The following is a 24,569-nucleotide window of genomic DNA, read 5'->3' on the forward strand; positions in this document are numbered from 1 at the left end:
TCAGGTAATATCCAGGTAACTCAAAATTAATAAAATACAGTGAGTATAGCTTGTTTCTTCACATGTATATTAAAAAAAAAAAAATTGGTTTGCTGATTGATGTTCATTCATTCTGAACTTCAGTATGTTCCACTTTAATATTAATTCACAGCACAGTGGGGCTTTTCCAGAAATCTTGTGGTTAAAACCTTCCTCCCTTTGACTAACATTTAAGAAGCCGGACATAGTGGTCCAATTATTTTCCCCCTCGTGCATCGAATCACCATGAAGCATTCAACCCAATTAGTTTGGGGCATAACAGAACCTTACATAAGTTGTTCAGCAGAGCAGAAAAAAACTAACTGTCCTGCCAAAATTCAAATCAAGAATGACACAAATGATCTTCATACCGTAGTGGCAGATGAAATGAGGATGTTCTTTACTGTTAACATCTATCAAAGACTACCAACAGATAAAAAAAAAAAAAAAAGATAAAAATTGAACCACGTCTACTGCTGCAGTCATGTAAACCTCATAAAACAGGAGAGGCCACACTGGCTCCGTTCTTTTCTTTGAGGGTGTTGTGGAGCAAGAGGCACATGAATTAAACTGGTGACAGGCAGAGGCCACGGATCTCTCCAAAGTCTACTTTTAGAAAGTGCAAGTCAAGGTTTTAGGTTTCAGTGTCTGCTCATGAACAAATGGGTTTTCCAGCTTACCAATTAGGTGTACAATCTATTCTTAAAGCTTGTTGTCTGCAGGCCAGCCATCAAAGCTACATGCATTTGTCATTGTTTCCCCTAATGCCTTGCATTTTGAACTGAGATAAATGTGCTTTTTGCTGATGCTTAAATCATATTTAGATCCTCCTTGATGCACTGAACATTTGCACCCGCTTGATGCTATTGGAATAAAGATCTAGGTATTGAAATGTGTTCTTTTTTCTCTCGTGGCCAAACTGCAGATTCCCAAAGTAAGTGAGGAGCAAGCGACCCCCGGGAATGCTGCAGTGAAATGTTAGCCCTGTTTCGGAAGTTCAGGGGCACGGAGGATTCACATCAGGGTGAAGGGTACCATAGTGGAAGTACGCGTTTAGGAGCAGAGAGCAGATGAGGTTCTAGCTACAAGGGAAATAGTCACATGTAATCATTTGTTGTCTGCTCTCTTTGGAAATCTGTCACCTCGCCGTGGCTTTTAAAAGTCCTCCATTTAGTTTAAGTGAATAACTGAATACACCCCTAACAGCCCGGCAGGAGGGACTTATTAATACCCCGAGAGACGGAAATGGCTCCGTGGTGCTGTCCACTTGAGCCCAACCACCTGTCCTTATGGCGGGTAAATGCCCTCAGCCAGCTTCCCCTTGATTAAGGAAACACCAAGCCAAGGAAGGAACGATCTCATTTTCACGTCACACTGGTTTTAAGAGGTTTTTCAAATTGTCAGAACTAAGAAAAGCCGATGGGCATAGGCGTGAGAAACATTACACCCCTTCAGTGCAGCTGAGGGAGGATCAAGCACCCAGATAGAAATTCAGACAAGATAAACCACGATGAAGATGCAACATGGACAATGACTCTTTTTAAAGAAGACTCTCAATTTCACGGAATGGATAGCTGGAAAAAAAAGGCATCACATTATTGAAATTTACAGAGAATCCCCTGTTAGTGCGGCAGCTAGCTCTTAGTAGTCATCTGTTAGGAGCAAAAATGTGACCTGGTATGTTCATCTATGACATCAATACGTGAATAATAGAACCCTTTTTTTTCTGAATATAAAATATTTGTATCTCTGTGTCTCTTTGCCACAGAACACACTGACCCTAAACTGCCTGAAAGGCCTCCTTTACGGTGGAAGCTTCTCTTTTGTGACCCGTCTACATCACAAACAGCACATTTTGCACAATGCAAATAAAAAATAGTTGGTCTTACACGGCAAAAACTCTTTTCTATGAAAGAAAAAAAGTCTTGTTTCAATAAAACTGAGAACTGTTTTAGACTATTTTGCTAGTTTTTAAAAAGTCTAATAAAAAATTTTTAAAAAAGGATCCTTCTTACCCTATTATATCTTATATAAAATAATACGATTATGACTAGATTAATGGAATATTGGGGTTATTTCTACAGGTGTTTTTGCAGTGTAGATGGTGTTAAACGTGCTGCTTGACCTCTGCTACCCTAACCATAACAACCAATCACAGCAGAGTGTTCCTGTCGTGTAACAACCCAGATGCTGTCACAGTTGTCCGAACATGGACTTTCCCATGGCGACATCATTATTTGGTTTGTTGTTCTGTGGACTTTTACATCTTCAGCTTGAGCCACAAAAGTGAGTGATGGATCTATCTGAGAAACAGGAAAAACTTCACATGCCCATACAGTTATGAAGTTTCAGTCACAATATAGTCCTGAATTAAACCACACCTCAGGTTATGGGCCAAAAACCCCATCTAATTTAGCATGATTATCATGCCAAACAAGATGTGAAAGAAGAAATCTAGACCATAAAGCTTTTCCGAAGATGTGTTGTGATGGATTTTGTAAGAAACCTCTCTAGAAATGGACCACCACAGGAGTCACCTTCTGCTGGCAATAAAAGAGCTTACAGGCACATCTGTGTTTGCGTTGTTGAGGCCGGAGGTTACGGCCACGTTTCAGTCCAAGCTAGCCTCCACAACAGAAACCTAAGTGGCAGAAAGTGTGAGTGGGTGAAAAAAACATGTGTTCTTTGAATACAGAAGCTTATAAATCTATTTTATTAAAACAATCCATCCATTATCTAAACCTATTTATTAGCATTCAGGGTGCAGGGATCTGCTGGAGTCTACCCCGTCGGTTTTTTGGGTGAAAGGCGATGGACACCCCGGAAAGGTGGCCAATTAATCGCAGGGCTACATGCAGATAAATATGCACATTCACAGCTACAGGCAATTTAGAATCATTCTAAAAAACCCTCAAATTAAATTATGAACCTGTACAGGAGCCCAACCTGGGATATTTCACGAATGCAATTTCCCAATTCTACATGACGAAACCTAGCGACATTGGAGGTTGACATTTTTTAAGGTCACTTTGGGACCGAATATGCCAATTACAGTGATTGCCCAAGTCACTTGGGGGAGACACCACACCTCTCAAGGTGACACTGATGATCATCAGTAACATTAACAAGCTAAATTTCCACCTGTTCAATACACTTCTAAACTGATTTTCACCATCAGACTCATGTGCACTCTGTTAATTTTACCCACTGTCAGGGTACACAAAATAAACTAAGCTTTTTAACTAAATCATCGAACCTGCTGATGCTGTAGCATCCTATAGGACCGTAAATCTGAGGATGATTAAATGCCAATATAAACATGCTTTTCAAAGATCTACCATATTTCTGGATTAACATGCATTATTTTCACATCTTCAGAAAACTTTAAAGAAGAAATTACAAATTTGACAAGCTGAAATCTTAGAAAGGAAAAAAACACATTAAGTCTGTTTTGAATATGTAAGTGATAGTTTTTTTTTTTACTAATTTTAAGTCCAATCCTTAATTGTGTATCATGCTTTCTTTACAAAGTTATCTAATTATAATAATGATGATGACAACAACACAATAAATATGAAGCAATGCAAGTTAACCGCTGTCTGACATTCACTTTATTGTTAAAATTTTTGTTTGGTATATCAGCTGCTTGTCTTTTTTTTTTTTTTTTACATATCTTTAAATTAAAAGGCAAACATATACAGCTTCATCTTCAAGATACATGCAGCACTGTAAACATGACGTCTGCTGAAATAAAATGCCAAACATGAACATACTGGCAAAGTCTAATGGCAAATAAGTTTTGTCCAACAACAAAAAAAGAAAAGCTAATCTGTTTTACTTCTTAAGTAAAAAAAAAAAAAAAAACTTAGTACTTGTAGTTTGCCACATTCAGCCCATAAATATGGATGTGTGTGAATTAAAGTTAAAACATGGGAAAGTTTATATGCGGTGAATTGACAACATATACATAAAAAAAGCATCCATATACATGACAATTCCAACTGTATTCACCTTTTGTCAAAGTCATTGCAAGAAAAACTAGGATTTCCTTCAGTCATGGAGAGATAAGTCCTTACACATCATCTCAACAAGGCAACAAGAGCTGCAAACCTCTATTGTAATTGACCACCTGACACAGTGCTAAGAAACGTTTACCATCCTCGTTGGTGTAACAGAAGTGGTTAAGTACTGGTAACTTTGAACGTAAGGGAAATCATGGAGTGCAAAACATAGGGTATTTTTTGATGAGAAAAAAGTTACAGATGACCACACTGTGTTAAAGAACAAACAAAAAACCCACCAAATGCCATGCTATACTACCTCCCAGCTTATTGCACTGCATTTCAATGTCTACAACAGCATCCCAGAATAAGCACTATTTTTTAATGCTATACGCTGCACCTAAGGATAACAAGCCAAGTTAGCAAAAGCTATTCGTGAAAATGACACACAGGCACACAAATGTCATCTGCCTTCATCTCTACAAAGTCAAAACGCAGCAGCTGAAACTGAACAAAAACACTGACTGTACACTTGAGTCCAAAAGGCAATGGAAATGAGACGGTGGGACCAACTCTCTGTCCTATAGGTTGCAATGCTGTGCTGGGTCACCTTTTACTTCAAAGCTGAGTATAATTCTTGCTATTATTACAGATCAATCATTTCTACTCCATCAGGGTTACAGCTGTTCAGCCCTACAGAACAGTCTCTTAATTTGAGTCATTTCAAATTGTAGTGCATCTAGCATCTGAAAATGGGTTGATATATAATGTCGAGGTTGATGCTTTGGTGAGTATAGGAATAGCAACCGGTAAAAATATTGCACCCTCTCAACTTAAAACATAATTGCAACTTGGCTAATGCTACTGAGCAAATCTTTAACTTAAACTGTCAGTCACTGACTTAATATAGGCTCAATCTCAGATTCGATTTGTCTCCTCCCTTTCTGCCCTTTTTTGAACATTAATGGGTCACTAAGGCACCAGTAAGTACAGTTCTGTAAATAAATACTTTTATGTGTACAATCTTTACCAAAGGCTCAATTTTCCTAAACATACAGCATGTATAATATGTTCAAAAACATATTATTTAATTTGTCCAACTATCTTTAATAATCCTTATTTCTCTAAGATTAATTAAATTAAAATAACCCCAAATCCAATAACTGAATCCATACACGCCTCAGAAAGAATATAAATTTTGCCCAAACAGTTTTTTGTGTTCATTCCACAAATGAGGAGATACGTGGTGGCCATCACTTGGTGACTTTGTTGTCAAGCTGGAAGAGGTCAAGCATGTCCAACATGGCCCGTTTGATATTGCCACCAAAACGGTGAGAGTCCTGAAATAAAGAAAAAAGGGGGGAAGAAGATTTTAGAGAACCTAAAACAACAGACACAAATAAGAATAAGGGCTGTCTGCATGAAAGGACAACTAGTGAACTTACAGTTTCTGGACTCGAGTGTTTGCTGGAGATGTGAAAGTTGATGAGGTCTTCGCCGACAATGATGTAGGAGACACCATAACCATCATCAGCCACCTTGAGGATGAATAAAAAGGGTACGGATGTTTAATCTAACCAACAGTTTAAGTATTAATCTCTAAACAAAAACACAGCAGTGAATCATATTCATAGTGAGAAGATACACCTCGATAAAATAAGACGACAAACTGCAGAACCTGCAGAGCATAAGAACTGCACAACTTTTAAAAACTTTTAAAAATTACTACCCAGACTTCATTAATATGAACTTACAGGACCAAATCCACCTCCTGACGACACATATTCTGGGTATCTGACGAGATCAAACAGTTCGACCTGCTGCAAAGGAGTCTGGCTGGTGGAAAGCCTCCACGGGTCAGACAGGACCTGGTGTAACGACAACGCTTGAAAATGTACTCAAAACTGTATGAAAAAGTGAATAGAGCTTTAAGAATGATCATCTTATATTATATATTACAGCAACAGTTCATACCTCCTTAAGGAATGCTGAGTCTTCTCCCAAGTATTTGGAAACAACGTAGAGACAGAAAAGGTGGCGATCGATGCCCTCCCCTACCATTGCCAAGCGGTACATGCTCTGATGTTTCTCTGCAGCAGCTTTGAGCAACCTTAGGCATTCCTCTCTCTGCAATGACAGCAAAGACATAAGAGTGAAACATGACAAAGAAAAAACAGAGTAGTTCGTATACTAAAACAACAGTCAGTCAACAAGTGCGGATGTGCTGTTGAAACTTACAGTCTCGTCTCTTATCATGGCACGGACAAAATTGCACGTCTCCATGGTGCAAGAACGCACTGTTTCTGTGCGACCTTCGCGGAACAAGCGGGTCATGGATGCTTCGTACGTCAGGCAGAACTTTGCTTTGTCCTGTTAAGGATGAACATGGATAAGTATACTCTGCAGAGTTAATTTTTATATTCACAATATCCTGATAATTCATTTTTATCATTATCTTAATGATTATTATTGAAGTGCATGTCTATTATTAAATAAACTGCAAGATTCATAAGAGAAAACGCTTCAAAGTTTGGATGAACAACGTTTAGACTGAATGATGAGATTAAAATCATGGACCACTGAAATAATATTCATGTTATCAGGTGGTGACTGCCCTCTGGTGGCCGTCAACAAGAGTTCAAATTGCAAGTAGTTATGAAGCTTTATGTCAAAATGGATACGTATTATGCAGTACTGCGAGCTTAAATGCCCACTGAGTGCACATGCAGTGCACAGCTGTTCTTCTGGAAGTTCATGTAACTGCACTTACCCTGTAATGGGCCAGCTGTAGGGCCATCTGGATGAAGGCATCAGGACTGGTGCGGCACTTCTTAATCCTCCCCTTTCCAAACTCGTGGAATGGGATAATGTGACAGTCCACATCATCAGCCAGTCTCCTGGCAACTGTCAGTGAGTGCTGGATAACCTCCTGGCACTAGAGGATGTCATAAATGTGTATGTTTTACAAAGCAAAACTAGAAATGCATTTAAATAACTTATATCACTGTAATGCATTCTATTAAGAAAAGCCGGACTAATGAAATACAAATCAATTGTTATATTGACATGAGTTCATTTAAAGTCACTTTTTCAATCATTGTGTTCATCCAGCCGTTCATTTTCTTAATTAAGTGGATAAGTGTCAAAACTCTTGAAGAAAGTTCAGTACAGGGAAACTAGTGTTAATGAATATTAAACCCTAGTTTACAGTATGAGAGTTCTGGACTGTCTTACCTCAGCAGGGATGTCCCACTGCATCCTCTGAGGACCAGGCAGGTTGGGATGGGGCTCCCCATGGCAGTGACCGTCTTCTGTATATCCCAGTTTAATAGGGTCCGTGGAAAGAACATGCTACAAAACAATCGACATAAATGATCCATAAAAAATATTCCCTGTGACATCAGAAGTGGTCTTAACACAGACATTATACACTGGCGTACCTCCCACAAGTGGCCAATGATTGGAGCATCAGCCCAGGCGTGCTCTGCGTTCAGTCCCATGGTGCCATTCTTGAAAACTATCAGATTAAAGGACTTATCAAACCACCTGGAAAGAAAACTAAGGGTCAACACCTGAGGTTCAAGTTGGAAAATTAATGAGGAACTATTCACAAGTCTGTCATACCTGTCGTAGCACTTTCCGTGGAGCAGGGACTTGGCATAACTGTCCAGAGATTTGACTTTGTTGTTGACATCGTAACGCTGCTCAGTGTCATCAAGGGTTACAAAGAAAGCTGCCTTCTCGACGGCATCCAGAGCCTGCTTGTTCCTACCACGGCTGAAATATGTGTCACGACACTTGGCCCAGGGAGTCCTTCAAAGGGGAAAAGAACAAAAGATCTGGTGATCACATCATGTAAAAAAGGACATTAAAGACATGCATAATTGTAGGCTGCCAATGCACTGCCAATGCACTACAGCAACAGGAAACATGTTGATGTTTTTTGATGTAAGACTGTTGTTTCAGACGGATCACCTAGAATTTACAAGTGAATATACACAGGTCTGTCAACAGTGTGAAAACAACAACAAAAAAACAGTGAGAGGTTGTGTTTTAGTGGTGGTAACTAAGCATTTCTGGGTCAATATCAGGTAAATTATTTCATAACAACGTAATACATGACAAATATTATCCATCCATCCATCCATTTCTGGTTATTCAAACTTAATAAATTTAGTGTGTATTGTAATTAATGTCAACCTGCAAAATGTTGTCTGTGTTTTTTTTCCTTCCTTCCCTGGTACAGTACACAATGTACAGTGTGTTATCTCTTCATTCAATAGACTCCACTCACTCGGTACTGCCACCTACCTTTCCCCAGCAGTAAGTGCTGCTAGCGTCTCCTCTCCTGGCAAAGGCTCTGACTTGTCTGCCAGGATCCTCTCCATCTGCTGCTCGATCTCCCTTGGCAACAGTAACCTCCCATCATAAAACATCCACACCTTGAAGAAACGTCCCTTATGGTACACAGCAATGTGCTTGCTCTCATTCACGTGCTGAATTGTATCTGTGTGAGAAGAACAAAAGGTAGACAGAAAAGAAGAAATACAAGAATTGGAAGAATATTTATTGAATTGTATCATTTCCAGTGTATGAATAAATGTGGGGGTTTTTGCCTCAAAGAAAAGGAGCAACAGTTGAATGAAGAATGGATGTCCCATCATTTTATTTCTGAGAACTATGGTATTGATAACCAGATCATAGCCCCACTAGTAAAATGATGCGAGATCCATATTTGTTTTGAAAGAAAAAAAGAAAAACATAGTATGATAATGTGTCACTAGGTTATTAGTTTTAAATGTGAACATTTTTAGTGATGAGCTTGGGGCTGGAAGGGCTATCAAGTTCCAAAAGTAGGGGAGCTTGAAATGGGACATGCAGGATGTGAGATGGAAAAGGAAAGTCATTTGGGAACAGAGGTTGGGGGGGATGGGAATACGATGACCTAAGACAATGTTTGGGGAGCCCCATGCATAACCAAGAACAAGCAATACCAGAGCCTTGTTCGCGTGGCATCTTTGCTACAAACTCATATAGGTGTTTTGGTGATATCCTGTGTTGACTTCCCTAATAATAATCAGCCTGTGATGCTTCTATATGGCAAGGACATACACATTTTCTACCCTCAAACCATCAGGCTTCTGAACTGCTGATGTCACTCTTTGACTCTCCGGCCTACTCTCTCCTCTCCTACCTTCTGCTGTCTCACTCTTTTTATCTAAAGATATTCCTTGTTACGTGGTACATGACAATAAGGACTCTTTTGATGGGTGGAGACGACATTAGGACTAGTGGCATTTTACAACTTCTATAACTCCAAACACACATTCCAGCATTTGCGCTTTAGGAATGTAAAAATGTACCATGCATAAAAATAAATGTTGATGATTCATCAAAGAAACTGAGTCATATTAAATACTTCAATTACGGTAATTTGAATATTATATTCAATTTTATATTATAAAAACAAAAGAAAAAACAGTTAAGACGCAAACAAATAAATATTCACCTTTTCATTGACGCAAGTCTTCAAAGTCTGGGTTTGTGTATAAAAGTGGTCCTTGTGTCAGTTATCGGGGAAGTTTTACTTGGTTCAATGAAGATCCTCACAGTACTAATTGTGCATTATAGACTCAATATAATTGTGGGTCTCAGATGAACAACTACATGTAACCTTTTTCCCCAATGTCATTATTTACTAAAAGATGTAAATTTGATGTGAAGCAAGTTTCCTCTTACTGTCTCCATTTAACAGGCCAAGTTATTGCCAACTGTTGCTGTTCAGCCCTTAAAGAACTGATCATCAGCAGGTGTGCAGAGTTTTATAGAAACACTGTTTTTTTTGGCAGTTTGCTGTTGTAGCTCCACAGCAAAGGGTTATAAAGCGTTTTTAAGGGGTTTAAAGGATTATAAAACAAACAGTTTGGATTTCAATGTTCTACACTAAAAAATCTTATTCACAAGTAAAAAAGCATGCAAGACAGTTCCCAGGAGCGGACATCCCCAATTATGAATCACAAGATCAGACCATGCAATCCTACATGAAAACCCAAGAGCTGCATCTCAGACCCTAAAGCCCTCAGTGAGCATTTTACCTGTTGAAGTCCACGACATCACAATTAAAAGAATACTTTATGGGTATGGTTTACTTTAAAGGTTTGCAGAAGCCTCTTCTCTCCAAAAAGACCATGAGCGTACGACTGTAGTTAACAAGACTGTATGCAAACACTGTACATTACACAGTAATATCGTTCTATGGACAGATTGTGCCTAAATGGACACCTGCTTTGATAGAGTCAACACCTCCCAATTTTAGTTTTCTAAGTGAAAGAAGAGAGTATAAAAGAGGTGGAGGGGTCGCCACTGAAGTGTAAAAAGCTTTTCTTAGGAAAATGTGACTCTTTGTAATATCTGACTGTTCAGCTAAAGGGTCATCCTCGTGCCATGTTTATGAATGTCTACAGGCCTCTAAAACACAGTGCAAACTCAAGGATTCCAATGACCTGCTGTCTGTAATATGTGTTGATTACAACTATTTAATCATTCTGGGAGACTAAAATCCATGTTGACAACCCTCAAGACAGAGAACTATATGTGCTAAAAAGTTTTGGTTTGACTCAACATGTGTAACAGGCAATGCAGAAATGCGGGCATACTTTGGACTTCAGGATCATCAGTCAGGGACTTTACAAGGTTTCTGTGACTCATGTGTCCCTGTCTCACCACTTTTCTAGATTTTTTTTTAAAGCCCTATTTCCATCTAGCCCAAGAGAAGTCATACAAAAATGTTTTTTTAAGGAAAACTCAACTGAAACCTTTTACCAAGTTTACTATTCCACCTCCACTCTGTCCTGTAACTCAGTAAATGGTAACGGTTGTCCCTTGTAAAGAGGAATATCTGTGGAGAAATGCCCCACTAGTAAGATAAAAAAGGGAGTGTCAAAAAGCCAAACGGAGGTAGCGAAAGACTAAACTCCAGGTTCACGGTGATATCTATAAATAGAGATTTCACAAATATAATTTACAACTGATGAATGAGGGGTAATCTTTGTTTTCTGGAATCATTAACAAAAACACCAATAACAGTCATGCCTTATTTGCTCCTGTAGAGAGGTTAACAAACCCTCATGTGCCAGTAGCATCTGAAGTCCACTCTACAAGGGCCTGCAATGAATTGGCCAACTTCTTTATTGAGAATATCCAGAAAATTGGAAAAGCAGTCAGTGCATCAATATCAAGTCCAGCAACAGTGCTGTGTCCAATCAAAACCAGTTTGGACAAAATTACAGTTTTACCCAATCAACTACAAAAACCTGGATATTATGGATCAGCTAAACTCATCCTCCTGTTGTCTCAGTATTTTACCCACAGCTTTCTTCAAGAAAGTTCACTCGTCATGGCATCTGATCTGACCCAAATAGTTAACTCATCCTATTTGTCAGGTGTTTTCATCCAGACCTTGAAGACAGCCGTCATCAAACCACAGTTGAAAAGAACAATCTGGACAAGTAGCTAATGCAAAATTACAGACCCATCTCAAATCTACCATTCATCAGTAAGATTATTGAAAAAGCTGTGTTTCAACAGTTAAATACCTTTTTAACTCTGACCAACTGCTTTGACGTCTTCCAGTGAGGTTTTCGTGCTCACCACAGCACTGAGACTGTCCTTGTCATGATGTCCAATGACGTCCACATAAATACAGACTGGGGAAGAACCACTGGTATTATTGGACCCCAGCTCAGTATTTGACACAGTTGACCAAGGTAAATTACTAGAACAACTGCTGAATTGGGCCGGACATTCTGGCACAGTACTTGACTGATTTGAGTCTTACTTAAAAGAAAGGGATTACTTTGTGTCAATAGTTCGCCAAGGCTCTATTCTAGGACCCTTCCTATTTAACATTTACATGCTTCCGCTAGTTCAAATACCGGTAATAATAAACAACAAGATAAGTTACCATTACTACGCAGATGATACACAACTTTACATTACACTGTCACCAGGTGACAATGAGCGGATACAAGCGTTGAGTAGATGCATTGAACAAATCAATGAGTGGATGTGCCATCATTTTCTTCAGCTGAATGCAAACAAAACTGAAGTAGTTGTTTTTGGACTGAAAGAAGAGTGTTTAAGAGTCAGCACACAACTTCAGGTGTTTCAGTTAGAAACCACTGATAAGGCCTGAAATCTTGTCCTAGTCATGGACTCAGAGCTGAACCTTCAGAGACACATCAAAATAATTACAAAGTCGGCCTCCCATCACCTGAAGAACATCACCAGGATCAAAGGATGAACGTCTCAGCAGGATCTTGAAAAACTCATACATGCTTTTATTTTCAGTCAAATACATAACTGCAACACTCAGTACATGCACTAAGAGAAAGTCTAATTATTGCCTTAGTCCAACTGATATCAAAGTTTGGAAATTAATAAAAAGTCGAGCTGTAGTCAAACCGAACTGGAGTTCTTGAAATCGAGCTATTAGAGCCAGATAATCCGTTTCTTAAAATATCAATCAATCTATACGCAAACCATGGTTAGCCGAGCTACTGATTGGCCTGGGACTCCCCCCTTCCAGAAGTGACAGGACAGCGGAAGCATGAATGATTACAGTCACGGCATGACTCAGTGTCTTCACAGGTCTGCCTAAAAGGTCAATCAGACAACTACGACTAATTCAGAATGCTGCTACCATAGTTGTGAAACTAAGATATTCACTTCACATCACTCCGGTCACTGAATGGTTTAGTACCAAAATACATCGGAGAATTGTTGTTGCCATATCAACCATCCAGACCTCTCAGGTCTTGTGGTTCAGGTCTGCTCTTTGTCCCCGGAATCCAAACCAAACATGGAGAAGCAGCATTCAGCTTTTATGCTCCACAGATCTGGAACAAACTGCCTTTGTCTGAATGTTTTAAACCATTTTGAATTTAAATTTAGACAATGTTAATTTCAGTAATACACTGTAACTCTAGTTTAAGTCTAACTTTCTTTATTATGCCACTGCACTGTAACTCATAATCTTTTTTTTCCTCTGTACTTTTCATGTTTTCACTATGTAAATCACCTTGAATTGCCTTGTTGCTGAAATGTGCTATTCAAATAAATTTGCCTAGCCTGTAATACCAAACTCCGTGTTTAGTGAAAACCAAACAATGCTTTGGTGGAAAACATCCCATATCCACTGTAAGGAACAGTGGTGGAGGGAAGTTTATTCTGGCTTTTTTGTTTCCAAACCACAGCATCCTTGCTTGCAGTTACTAAATCGGCTATGAACACCTCTGTACAGCAAAGTATTTTATCGGCATATGTGAGGTCAAACGTATGACAGCTAAATATTAGCCAAAACCAAGTCATGCAAAAGGACAATGATCAAAAGCACAGAAGGGCTAAAAAATATAAGAACCAAGGTTTTGGATGGGCCTAGTCAAAGTCAAGATCTAAATACCCCAAAACCTCAATGAACTGAAGGGATGATGCAAAATTCCTCCACAACGATGTGAGAGAATGATTAAGTCATTCAGGAAATTACTACTTCAAAGTATTTTGGATAAAGGTCTATCTACAATCTACTGAATCGTGGTGGTACCTGGTTCATAGTCATTTTTTCCCCTCCTTTTGGCTTCACGTTTGTTAAATGAAATGGTAAAAAAGGTTCCATGTTGTTCATCTGAGGCTGCATTTGCCTAATACTAAAAACCCACTACATCAAGGGATCAAGTGATTTTCATTATGTTCTTTCTTACACAAAAACACAGACATCTTTCCTTTACAATTAATGCTTTTGCTCCTCTGAAATTAAATTTCAATCTCATGCATATTCATATTTTAATGTGCATTAATCGGCACACATGCAATGTTCAGTAACAGAGGGCAGATTATTTATAAATCCAGAGAGATTGAGAATTGTCTCAAGGAGAAGTACAGTCAGAGTGTTGTGGTGAAGGGAGCACTGCTAAAGACTCTACCTGTTTCTACACCTGGAACACGACTTGTGTTGAACATACGCTCGTATTGGGCTGAGCACATGGGAATAGTGTGAAGGAGCATGAGCTGAAAAGTAAAAGGGGAGAGTCAAACACAGAGATGACAAAGCAATTTACTGAAGTCCCCAGAAAGCAACACACACCTTCGGACTTGGGAATATGAAGAGGAGTGAGATTAATGAGGGTTGATTTGACAAGCAGTCATGAGAAGGGGGGACCTTAGAAGGCTCCCGAGGAAAGAGGTACAAGCAGGGTCCAGAAACCAGTGGCCTACCATCTCAAACCCACCAGCAAAGCCCTGAGCCAACAGCAGATGTTTCACAAAAAAATACAGATATTTTTAGGATACTTAAACAGATCTTGATATGATTACCTGCAGAGGCCAATGAGACTGTTTCAGGGCTGTACTGCTGAGAATGAGCATAGGAGTCAGGGTTTCCAAGGCAACAACTAAGGGTCGCAGGGCTGAGAGGTCAGAGGGCATGGCTGAAATATTCCCTCTTCTTACCTGTCTCCACACCAGGAATGCGGGAGGTGTTAAACATTCGCTCCCACTGAGCAGAACACAGAGGAACCTTGTTCGCCAGCAAGTATATCTAACGCAGCGTCCGACATAGCGAAATGACAAAACAATAAAACAGAGAAAACCTATTGTAAGTGTGTAACACAGCAAGCTCATGCATGTAAAGTTTGCAAGTTTGTGTTCAAATAACATACTGCAGTACTGTGCAAATGCAGTTTAAACTTGCACTTTTGTATCATGCATCAGGTTAAGGTTAAAGACTGACAGAGATGCAGGAAAAGATAACATCACAAAGTACCAGATAAATCCCCAGCATTCATTTTGCACAATTAACTAACCCTTCGAAGAAATGCATTTGATATTGCTTAGGTTGTAATAACAATAGCACAGAGAATGGCTCATTCCAAAGTCTGAGTAAGACAATGAGAAAAGAGATGTTGTGAAAGATAACCAGTTCTCATTTGAAACCCAAAGAGACAACACATAAAGAACCATTTAATTTGTAAATCTTAATGCCAAAATTAAACATCTTCATGGAACCAGCATTGTCAGACATATGCTCATTAATAAATATATGTTAGAGCATTCTCAGTGACAAAAGTTCAACATAATCATCAGACGAGGCTCTGTACTCACTGGTTTGATCTGAGCTCTGTCCAGTTTTCGTCTGTAGCTCATGATGGCGTGGATGGCATTACCCGCCCGGGCAGCCTGGACGGATGTGGGGAACACATACAGAAAGTCCTGCGAAGAAGATTCATAGCTTTTAATCAATAATCAGCTGTATATTTTTTAACAAGTTGTCTATCCTGCGTAACCCCAAGCCATAAGGGCAATCCACTTATCTCTTTAATAATTGTATCAGTGTTGTGTACAGTCAATAAATAAGCTGTATACAGTGGGGCAGAAAAAGTATTTAGTCAGCCACTGACTAACCAGAGAGAGAGAGGTCTGTCATTTTTATCATAGGTACACTTCAACTATGAGAGACAAAATGAAAGAAAAAAATCCAGGAAATCACAATTATTTGTAAATTAAGTTGTTAACCTCTCACACTTCTCACTTGGTTAAGGAATGAAGGGATGGCCCTTACATACTTGACCTGTCTCTCCTTTTTCACACATTTTAGTTCCTCGGGAGGCGGAAAAAAGAGGTGATCAGATTTTACGCCTTTCCGGAAAGTGGCTCTTACATACAGGCACCGTGACCGGCAAAAGGGGTAAATGTTCCACAAAGAAATGCGAGTATGTATCTGCCTTAAGAAACATATCTACTTGTATAAATCTGTCCAAATTATTCATATTGAAACCCAAACCCTAACACATCAGACTATCTCCTTTGATGGTAGCGTTTTTAATTGTTTGTTTGTGTTTTGCGACAGATATCCATTTTTATGTGAGATAATAAAACTGTTATTTTGATGGTGAAAATGCCATTTTGTACTTTTGAAAGCCAAATATGATGTTAGGAGCCAACTTTCTGACTCTTTTAGACAGAAACAAGGCAAACAGGGAACTTGAGGGGGCTACTTATCCTTTAGTACAGTAGTGATTATAGTGTTACCAGCCAAGATGTCAAAGATCCCAAGACTGTACAACTGTGGCTGGAGTATATTCCCTTAAGAATATATTACAGCCATGGTAACAATGTTTATTTGAACACACACAGGTGGATTTATGTTGCTGCATGGATAACCTTACAATAAAAAAGGAAAACGTGCCAATCAAATGTGCATTTCTAATATCACATTAAATAATATAATTAGTAAATAATACTAAATAAGATATCTAAAACATCTCTCTATAATTTGTCAAAAAATGCACATCAAATCAGTTTTTTTTTTTCTTCTTACCATGGCGTAATAGTTGCTGTTGACCATGATGGGTCCGCGGCCTCTCAGGTAAATGTACTCTTCCCACCAGTCACTAACCTGCACCAGGGGAAAGAAGTGGGAAAGAAAGAAGAGTACTGTGATCAGACAGGCCTATCTCACTCAGACCTAAATGGAGACACAGGACAGTGTCTGAGACCGAGTGGAGAAGAAAGTAATTCCTTCTAACTTACATAGTTAGACGCCCACCATGCCTTAAGTTTAAGATACCACTGCAGTCTGGGTCCCAGATTCTTCTCAAAGTCTTTAGCCAACCCGGACATCCTGTCAAACTGCTCATCATCCATCAGGGGACGCACTGACTCCAGGTACTAGAAAAAGAGAAAAAAGGCAGCATGAAGTAGAATCCCTGTTTCCGACCCAATATTAACACTTTGGCAGGCTGCCCAGATATATCAATGGTAGTAATTTGCTAAAACTATGTTTTCTTTTGTAATTTATTCAAACCCATACAGAAAGACATTCTGCCCTTTTCTCTGTGTCACACAAATTCACATGCTCCTTCTTTTATCAGCCCTTCTGCTCGTTATGTACAGACACACTGAATCAAAACAAGATCATCTGAAGGGCATAAATCAATCAGAATCAACACAACCTTTACATATACAAATGGTATTGTGTAATTGACTGGCATCACATTGCTTTTAGAAATGATATCTTCAGAACTAAAGCAGAGCTACTCGCTGTGTAGCAGCGAAGCACTAATGTTGAGTTTGATTGTTTTAAAGCATTTAAAGCACTTAATTCAAAGACATTTCTGGTGTTACATCATTTGTCAAATTTCCTCAAAACATGAACATAATTTCCAGTGCTTGGACCATTGTGAACATTTATAAAATGCAGACAAAGCACCAGTTCAGTGAGGCAGTAACAGTGAAAATTACCCTTCTGCAGGTGTCCTTGACGGAGGGGACGGGTAGACGTGGCAGGGAGCTTTGGAAACTGTAGAGCATTGGCTTCCTGCCAGAGAATATCTTCACCAGCAGCTGGACATGGAGAACAGATAATAGGAAAGGACAATCTAAAACCAAGGTTTAACCTTCGGTTGCTCTTGTATTCTGCTTAGTACAGTATGAAACAAAAGTGCAATAATTTAACATGTTAAACGAAAATAGACTAAACTTGGAAGGATGAAACTACATCTTGTACTGAAACCGATGATACAAAAGGGTTGTTCTCAACTCGTTAACACTGGACAATATAAATTTACAAAAAATGTACACTAGCCTTGAGATTATTAGCATCAAATTAAACTACTTCACCAATAGCAGTGAATAATAAACAATGTTTAGTCCAGCAGTTAAACTGTATTATTTAAAATGCAAATCATTCAATTCTGAAGTTTTACCTCAAGATAATATAATCATAAAGTGACAAACAAAAATAGCCACTTTGAAGGGACACTCTATCCAAGAACAAAGCATAACTCCTCTAGTGCAGTTTAGTGAATTTCATTTCTTGCTTCTTGTGAATACTTGCATATATACTATATAATACTTTGCTGCAATATCTCATGTTGTTGTTATTTTAATTACATTATTTTGACTGTCTAAACAATAGTTAAAAGTTTGTTTTTTATTAAAAATGTGTGCATAACCTTTCACATCACATTTTTAACATTATTGCAAAAACTGCAAAGCCAAAGTTCAAGAAACATTTGCTACAACTCCTACAGATCTAGATGTAGACAACTTAAATATAAGAGGGAAAAAAAAGGCAAAACTGCATCACTGCCTTACCATCCACAGCCGAGTAGACAAGGGCACAGTGCCGTGGCGTGCCTGCATCCAGCCGTGCCACGACAGGAGGCTCTTCAGGACATTCCTCATAATCATTATTATGGTAACCCACAGGCCTGTGCCCACTACAACTCCTCCAACTATCCTCTGGCTGTCTGTGGTCATGTGTTGGCTGCAGATTTATACCAAAAGAAAGAATAACAGAGAGAGACAGAAGGTGGACAATAAAACAGTAGTAAATCCAGATTTTGTTTCTTCATACAATTTATAAAATGAGACTGATTTAATGGGGATTAAAACAATGTATTATATGCTTATTGTGATATTGTGTTTAAATTAGGTTTTTAAGGTTGCTGAAAACCGCTGAAAACCTGACAAGAGACACACAAGAGAATCTTCCAAGTAGTACAGCAGACTTTACCCAAACCCAATATCAACAAAGAAAGATTAAATCGTGACCAACAACAGCTGGATTGTTTATCTTCTTGAGAGTATTAAAAACACACCGCAACTGACTGAAGCATGAGCCTTGTGTCGGTGGCTGATTTTTGATGAGTGATAATGCATTTTGCAGAGGTAATTTGGGTTTTACCACCGGATATTCTATATTTATACAACAATAATGACGATAACAAGTGCTGTAAGATGTTTTTATTCATTAACTTTGATAAACAAGCCCTTGAACGAAAGTCTCCAATGTTGTTGATAAGAAAGAAGCATTAAAAGATCTATAACATCGCGTAGCTTTATGGTGTTTGTATAAAGGAGGTAATCAATTCTTGGAACAATATATCACGTAGAGAATGTTACTGATAGGCAAGATCTATCTTGTATTAAACAATCAATCATTTCCTACATGATAGATATTAAAAAGAACCAGAAACTTCTTTGGGTGCATTCCCACTACACAAATAAATAAATAAATAAATAAATAAATAAATAAATAAATAAATAAATAAATAAATAAATAAATAAATAAATAAATAAATAAATAAATACATAAATAAATAAATAAATAAATAAATAGAAAAGAGATTATTTCTTGATTGATTTTTATCTGGCATCTAAGAAAAAGGGAGAAAAATAAACAACTACATAATGCTGTAACTGTATCTATCAACATCTGTAGACTTACCTGATGGGTATGTATTCTCCCAGCTTGGCAACCAACCCCAGGGATGGATCCAGCTGTCTATATTTGTTGTATGACATGTAGGACACGACCACTATCATGAACCCACCTGGACTACCAGGGTACACACCAGTCATTACGCCATTCTGTGAAAACACCAGTCAAACGCAAGACTCCAAAAGGTCAGTCAGGTTCAGACTATAATCTAGGAATTAATGTCACAACGTCCTGTGTCATTGTGCCACGTTGTGGCAACATGACTCATCATTACCTCATGCACAAACATTAAACGAAAATAAAATTGCAATCATTGACCAAATGCTTAAAGGTCTTTGGGTTTGAGTTTTTTTTCAGAATGACTGTGTGTAAACAGAAAACAAGGTAAAAGAGTAAAACCCAAAGAGGAGACGGCCACGTCACTGTCACGGTTGGCCATTTGTGGGAGAAAAGATGACGTCTCAGTGAAAACCAGTTTATGTACTGTAAACAGATTTACAGTACAGCACTCATCCAAAACAAAACCCATAGCACTGCTCAGGGTCGTATGATGTTGCTAATTGACTGAGAGATGCTGAGAGATACCAAGTGCTAAAAAGGTGTAATAATAACAACTCGGTCAAAGCTCAACAAAGTTTCCCTTACTGTACAGATAACTGCATGGACATTGACCATTTGCTCGTTTAACTCATTTTTTTTACCTTAAAGCGAATGAACCTCTTCTTCCAGGAGTGAAGGCCAGAGAGGTAGACCTGGCGGAGAGCCTCGTGGCATAAATGTAGGTCGATGCCATCAGGGCCGACTGTGAACTGAAAGGCCACCGCCTGGTGAGCTTCTGCCATGGTGGCTACTAGTGTGCAGTCACTGTAGGGAAAGAGTGTGCAATTTAAACAGCTGGTAGTGTACATCACACATAAGGATCACCGGCCATACAGTTGTTTTTTTTTTTTCATTTACATTAATCTTTGGCATTAGAATCTATTAGGGTGACCAAAGTGATCGCAAGAAAGCAGCTGGTATTGTCTAATTACCAGAATCAGAATCTGAATGCAGCTGTGAATATTCACCGCCAGGTAAATATCAGGACAATCTGTAACAGGGATCAGTTTCAGTCTGTTGAATTACAAATCAGCATTTCCTCAATAACAGTGATAGTTATTGAGGAAATAGTTTATCAACTGGACTTCTTAGTAAAGAAACACCCACTGAATGTGAAAGGTGATGTCTGGCAAGATAATATGTAACAACTCAAATACTGGAGGAGCCAGTTCTGGCAACCTGAAGGTTAAGGTTTCTCAGGCAGTTTAGAAACCTAAAAATGTGTATGTGTACATATATATATATATATATATATATATATATATATATATATATATATATATATATATATATATATATATATATATATATATATATATATATATATATTTTATGAAAACAAATGAGGATTAATAACTAGTCACACGAGCCATATAACATTGAAACAAGCATTTGAAAAAAATCTAAATGAAATGACCAAATAATTTAAAATATTAACCTTAGAGTGACAGTGTTTTATGTTTAGTTTGAATGAAAATTGCTTAAAATCTGAAGTATTAAATACAATAAATATTGAGAAGTTCAAAAAACACAGCATATCATTGAAAAGAACAAACAAAAAACAAAGGATATACTGTAATTTCACATATACCTTCAATAAGCTTTTTTGTACATAATGTTGTCAACTAAACAGCCATCTCTGAACTGGTAAGGCGCACAGACTCTTTACTTCTTTGGGTGACGGTGTGACAAAGGAAAGAGCTTGGAACTACTGACTATTAATATTCAGGAATTTCTACATTTTTACATTACTGGTAGGAAGCAAAGGGCCAGTAGCTAGTATCTTGACAACAAATTACACCAGGGCTTTAGGATGTTATGAAAACATGTGATACGCAATATTACTGTTGAATATTGGTTTAATTATACAATTTAGACTATACTGATACATTAAAAAATATTATTAATGATTATCAATACTTCAGAAACAGTTCCCTTTAAAAAAAAAACGTATACTATCAATGGAAAAAAAAGTAGCAGAACATCTTGATTTCCCCTTTACACAATTTCTACAACTCAGAACTCAGACGGACTAAAATATTTTACTATGTACATGTAAATAAATTAACAATCAGTAAAACTTTAAATTAGATAAAAATGTCTTCTTTATTTGTCAAAATACCTGAGATCGACTCTTAATCATCAATTATTTCCGATAACCTCGTAGGATCCAAAGTACAATAAAGAAGGTTTAAAACCCTTCAAAAGGTGCAGCTTGTTTCAAGATTTAGACGTCCAGAATGCTACAACTAGGCCTGTGTTGAAAAAAACGATTTTCCACTTCTAAATCGATTCTCATATTTATTCCTAAAAATCGATTCATGTCTAAAGATCGATTTTTTTTCATCATTACATTACATCTTTTGGTAATTTTTTTGTCTATGCCCAAAAAAAAGGAATGTTTTGTTGGACACGAGAATAACTTGTGCCATGTTTTTGCCTTTAAATATGTTTAAAGGTATGAAAACATTAAAGTTTTCAGTTATCATTGCATACATTGTCTATGTTTCATTATTTTATATACTGTCTTAGGGTTACAGTTGCTTAAAATGCTAAAAAAAACAAATTCTCAAAATTCAAAAATCGAAAAAGACAGAAAATGGAAAAAATAAATAAATATGGGAAAAACTAAAAGCGATTTCATAGGGCGCTACCTCTGTTTGCTGCCCTGGATCTGCCCTGGATCTGTTTGATAATTCTGACCCACACAAAACTGTTTCTGAAAGCAGTTCTATCAGCATTCTGGGAGGTAATTGGTCCTTACAGCATCATTAGCTGCCAATACTTGCTGTTGAATCTCAATATAATACTAATATTAATATGTTGCATTACTACACAGTCATATAATTCATGCAACAGCTCAAAAAACGGAATCGGAATCGATTCGAATCAAATCTTGATAATCAATTCTGAATCGGAATCGAATTGATTCTTGACATTTGAAATGCTCCCCAGCCCCGGCTACAACCAAGCTTGCTGACTGTCTGCAGAAGGAATGACTGGAGCCGAGTCCCTCTACTAATCTCCTCTCCCTCAATCTAAGAATGAAAGTTTTTTTTCTTCCTATTTTGCATATTATTCACTAAGTATTTCATTGAACTGGAGCGGAAAGTACTCTGAAAACAGCACACGTCTTGTGTACGTCTGCAGGCCTGGGAGTGAGCTGCATCCACTCACAGGGCAGCAGCCAGTCCCTCCTCCTCCTCCTCCACCAGCATCACATGACCAGCCCTGCTGCAGAAACTAGGGGAAAGGTCGCAGCACTGCGCCGCTTAAGGCTGATTTATGGTTCCGCGTAGAGCCTACGACGTAGGGTACGCGTCGACCCGCACGTACGCTGCGCGTCGCCGCGTACCCTACGGCGTAGGCTCTGCGTCGATTTAACGCGGAACCGGCTAAAACTGACACAATTGTACTCGCAAAAACACAGTCAACGTGTTCACATTGACAGCGTGGAGAAGGCACCACTGACGAGTTATTATATTTTATATAATAACTCATATTTCATAAACAGCCAGGTACCCTTTTCTGTTTGTGAAAGCCTTTCTGTCAACTGCACCTCCTACAACTACAGGCTAATGCCGCGTTCCATTTGTCCTCGGAAGTGGGAATTTCCCAGTTCCCAGTCGGATTTTTCAACTGGAACGCCCCTCGAAGTGGGATTTCCCACTGGGAAAGTGGGAGAGTCTTCACCACCCCCGACTTCACATTCCAAGATGGCTGCCCCGGTTGTAAACAGTAGAAGAGAGCTCTGTAATAATTCGTAGCACTTCTTTCTAGTTTTGGTCACACTAGATCAGTCATATACAAGTATTGTTCAGCATATATATGCTGCTATAGTGTACTTCACATTTTTCATGTGGTATACGCGAACTACAAACTTGTTTTCCGACTTTGTAACTGGAACGCTGATAACTCGTCTGTGACGTCATTCCCAGAACCGAGTTCCGACTCGCAGCATAAATTGACCCGGTCTGCATCACACACCTTCATCCGAGGCCTTTTAAGGCTGGATCTAATACAAACTGTTATTTTTCCAACTCAAAACAAGTTCAAAACATACAGGTTACATGCCAGGTATTAAAACAACCATCCCGTCCACGTGGACTGTGTGAAATGAGGTCACTTTTGCGTACCTCTAAAAAAATGTTTCATATTTAATAAAAATGTCGTCATCTCCTTCATGAAAGTAAACAGAATTAAACCCAATAATGCTTATACAATTGGGACAGCACAATCAGCACAACCAGACTTCTATTGACCTTCACTCGCAGGTGACACTTCAACACAAACACACCTTGAAATTGTTCTTGGCAAAGGTTAGACACAATAAAGACATTTAGATGCATAATTACTGAAATGTATTAATACTTAATTACAGAATTACAAATATGCTCTCTTTACGAACAGTAATGCTCACGCTGCATCTTTAGTTTATTTTGGTTTTGCTCTGACACTGATATTACATGTAATGTGTATAATAAGAAATGTCTCACAATGTGAGGTTTTGTACTGTCAAACACCAAAGAATAGGAAATAAAAACTTGAATTACAAAAAAAAAAAATACAGAATTACAGGTCTATTGCAAAGGAGCTGCCAGGTGATGAATGACCTTTATTTGGACTTTTGCCTACATTCATGACGGGGTAACAACATAATAACAACCAGGTGTTTAGTCTGGATTGTTCGGGTTAAAGCTCACAAAAAACAAACCATAAGAGTTGCATTATTTAAACGAATGATTATATTCAGTGGGAACCTCGATTACCTGACATATAATATGAACCAGCTGTTATAATGAGCACTTAGACAGCCCAAATATGAAGCCTAAACTTGAGTTGTGGTCCTGCAGGTCGCGCTGTGAAGGTGGAGGAAAGCAGGACACACTAGGAAACGCTCCAAACTCACGGTCATGTTGACGTCGCGCTGGAAATACCGACATATTTCATGCTGGGCTGTTTTTCGTCCCCTGCGGCTACAACTAAAGAAACCCACAGCCCCCAGAAAGAGATAAAGAAAGGAGAAGACTCACCGACGCTTTCTATCTGCGCGAGGAAGCGGGTCTGTGCTTTGACGGAGATGTGGCTCGACGGCCGCTGCTCGGAGCTGCTAGTGCTGAGCGCCCAGCATGAATGAGCAGAGACGGGGGAGCAGGGACGGCCCTCCGGCC

The 24,569-nt window shown here is 38.6% G+C and overlaps 1 protein-coding gene across 2 annotated transcripts; it reads right to left on the minus strand.

Annotated features, from left to right (window-relative positions):
- Positions 1–3,611: 3,611 nt before the first annotated feature.
- On the minus strand, positions 3,612–24,569 carry cpt1ab (carnitine palmitoyltransferase 1Ab (liver)). Of its 2 annotated transcripts, none has more exons than XM_061721460.1 (19): positions 24,432–24,569; positions 20,001–20,163; positions 19,306–19,448; positions 18,171–18,342; positions 17,316–17,417; positions 16,605–16,742; positions 16,393–16,470; positions 15,177–15,284; positions 14,000–14,084; positions 8,331–8,526; positions 7,644–7,832; positions 7,460–7,565; positions 7,254–7,370; positions 6,790–6,954; positions 6,258–6,389; positions 5,994–6,146; positions 5,774–5,887; positions 5,465–5,557; positions 3,612–5,359 (listed from the first exon to the last, which is right to left on the minus strand). In XM_061721460.1, the coding sequence occupies exons 2-19, from the start codon at positions 20,139–20,141 to the stop codon at positions 5,273–5,275; spliced, it is 2,319 nt and encodes a 772-aa protein (XP_061577444.1). In that variant the 5' UTR covers positions 20,142–20,163; positions 24,432–24,569; the 3' UTR covers positions 3,612–5,272. The 2 variants fall into 2 exon arrangements, with proteins under 2 accessions (XP_061577444.1, XP_061577443.1); XM_061721459.1 differs by lacking the exon at positions 14,000–14,084 and adding an exon at positions 14,526–14,613.

The sequence above is a fragment of the Cololabis saira genome, chromosome 5 (assembly GCF_033807715.1).
Source record: "Cololabis saira isolate AMF1-May2022 chromosome 5, fColSai1.1, whole genome shotgun sequence".
Lineage (NCBI taxonomy): Eukaryota > Metazoa > Chordata > Actinopteri > Beloniformes > Belonidae > Cololabis > Cololabis saira.

What these genes read in the sequence shown, in the direction of transcription:
- cpt1ab (XM_061721459.1), bottom strand. Translation starts at nt 20,141, where the DNA reads ATGGCAGAAGCTCACCAGGCGGTGGCCTTTCAGTTCACAGTCGGCCCT. An exon ending in CATTCCTGGTGTGGAGACAG is followed by an intron (nt 8,527 to 14,525) that starts GTAAGAAGAGGG and finishes CTTCTCACACAG; the next exon opens with ATACAATTCAGCACGTGAAT. An exon ending in AACACTCGAGTCCAGAAACT is followed by an intron (nt 5,360 to 5,464) that starts GTAAGTTCACTA and finishes TCTTTATTTCAG; the next exon opens with GACTCTCACCGTTTTGGTGG.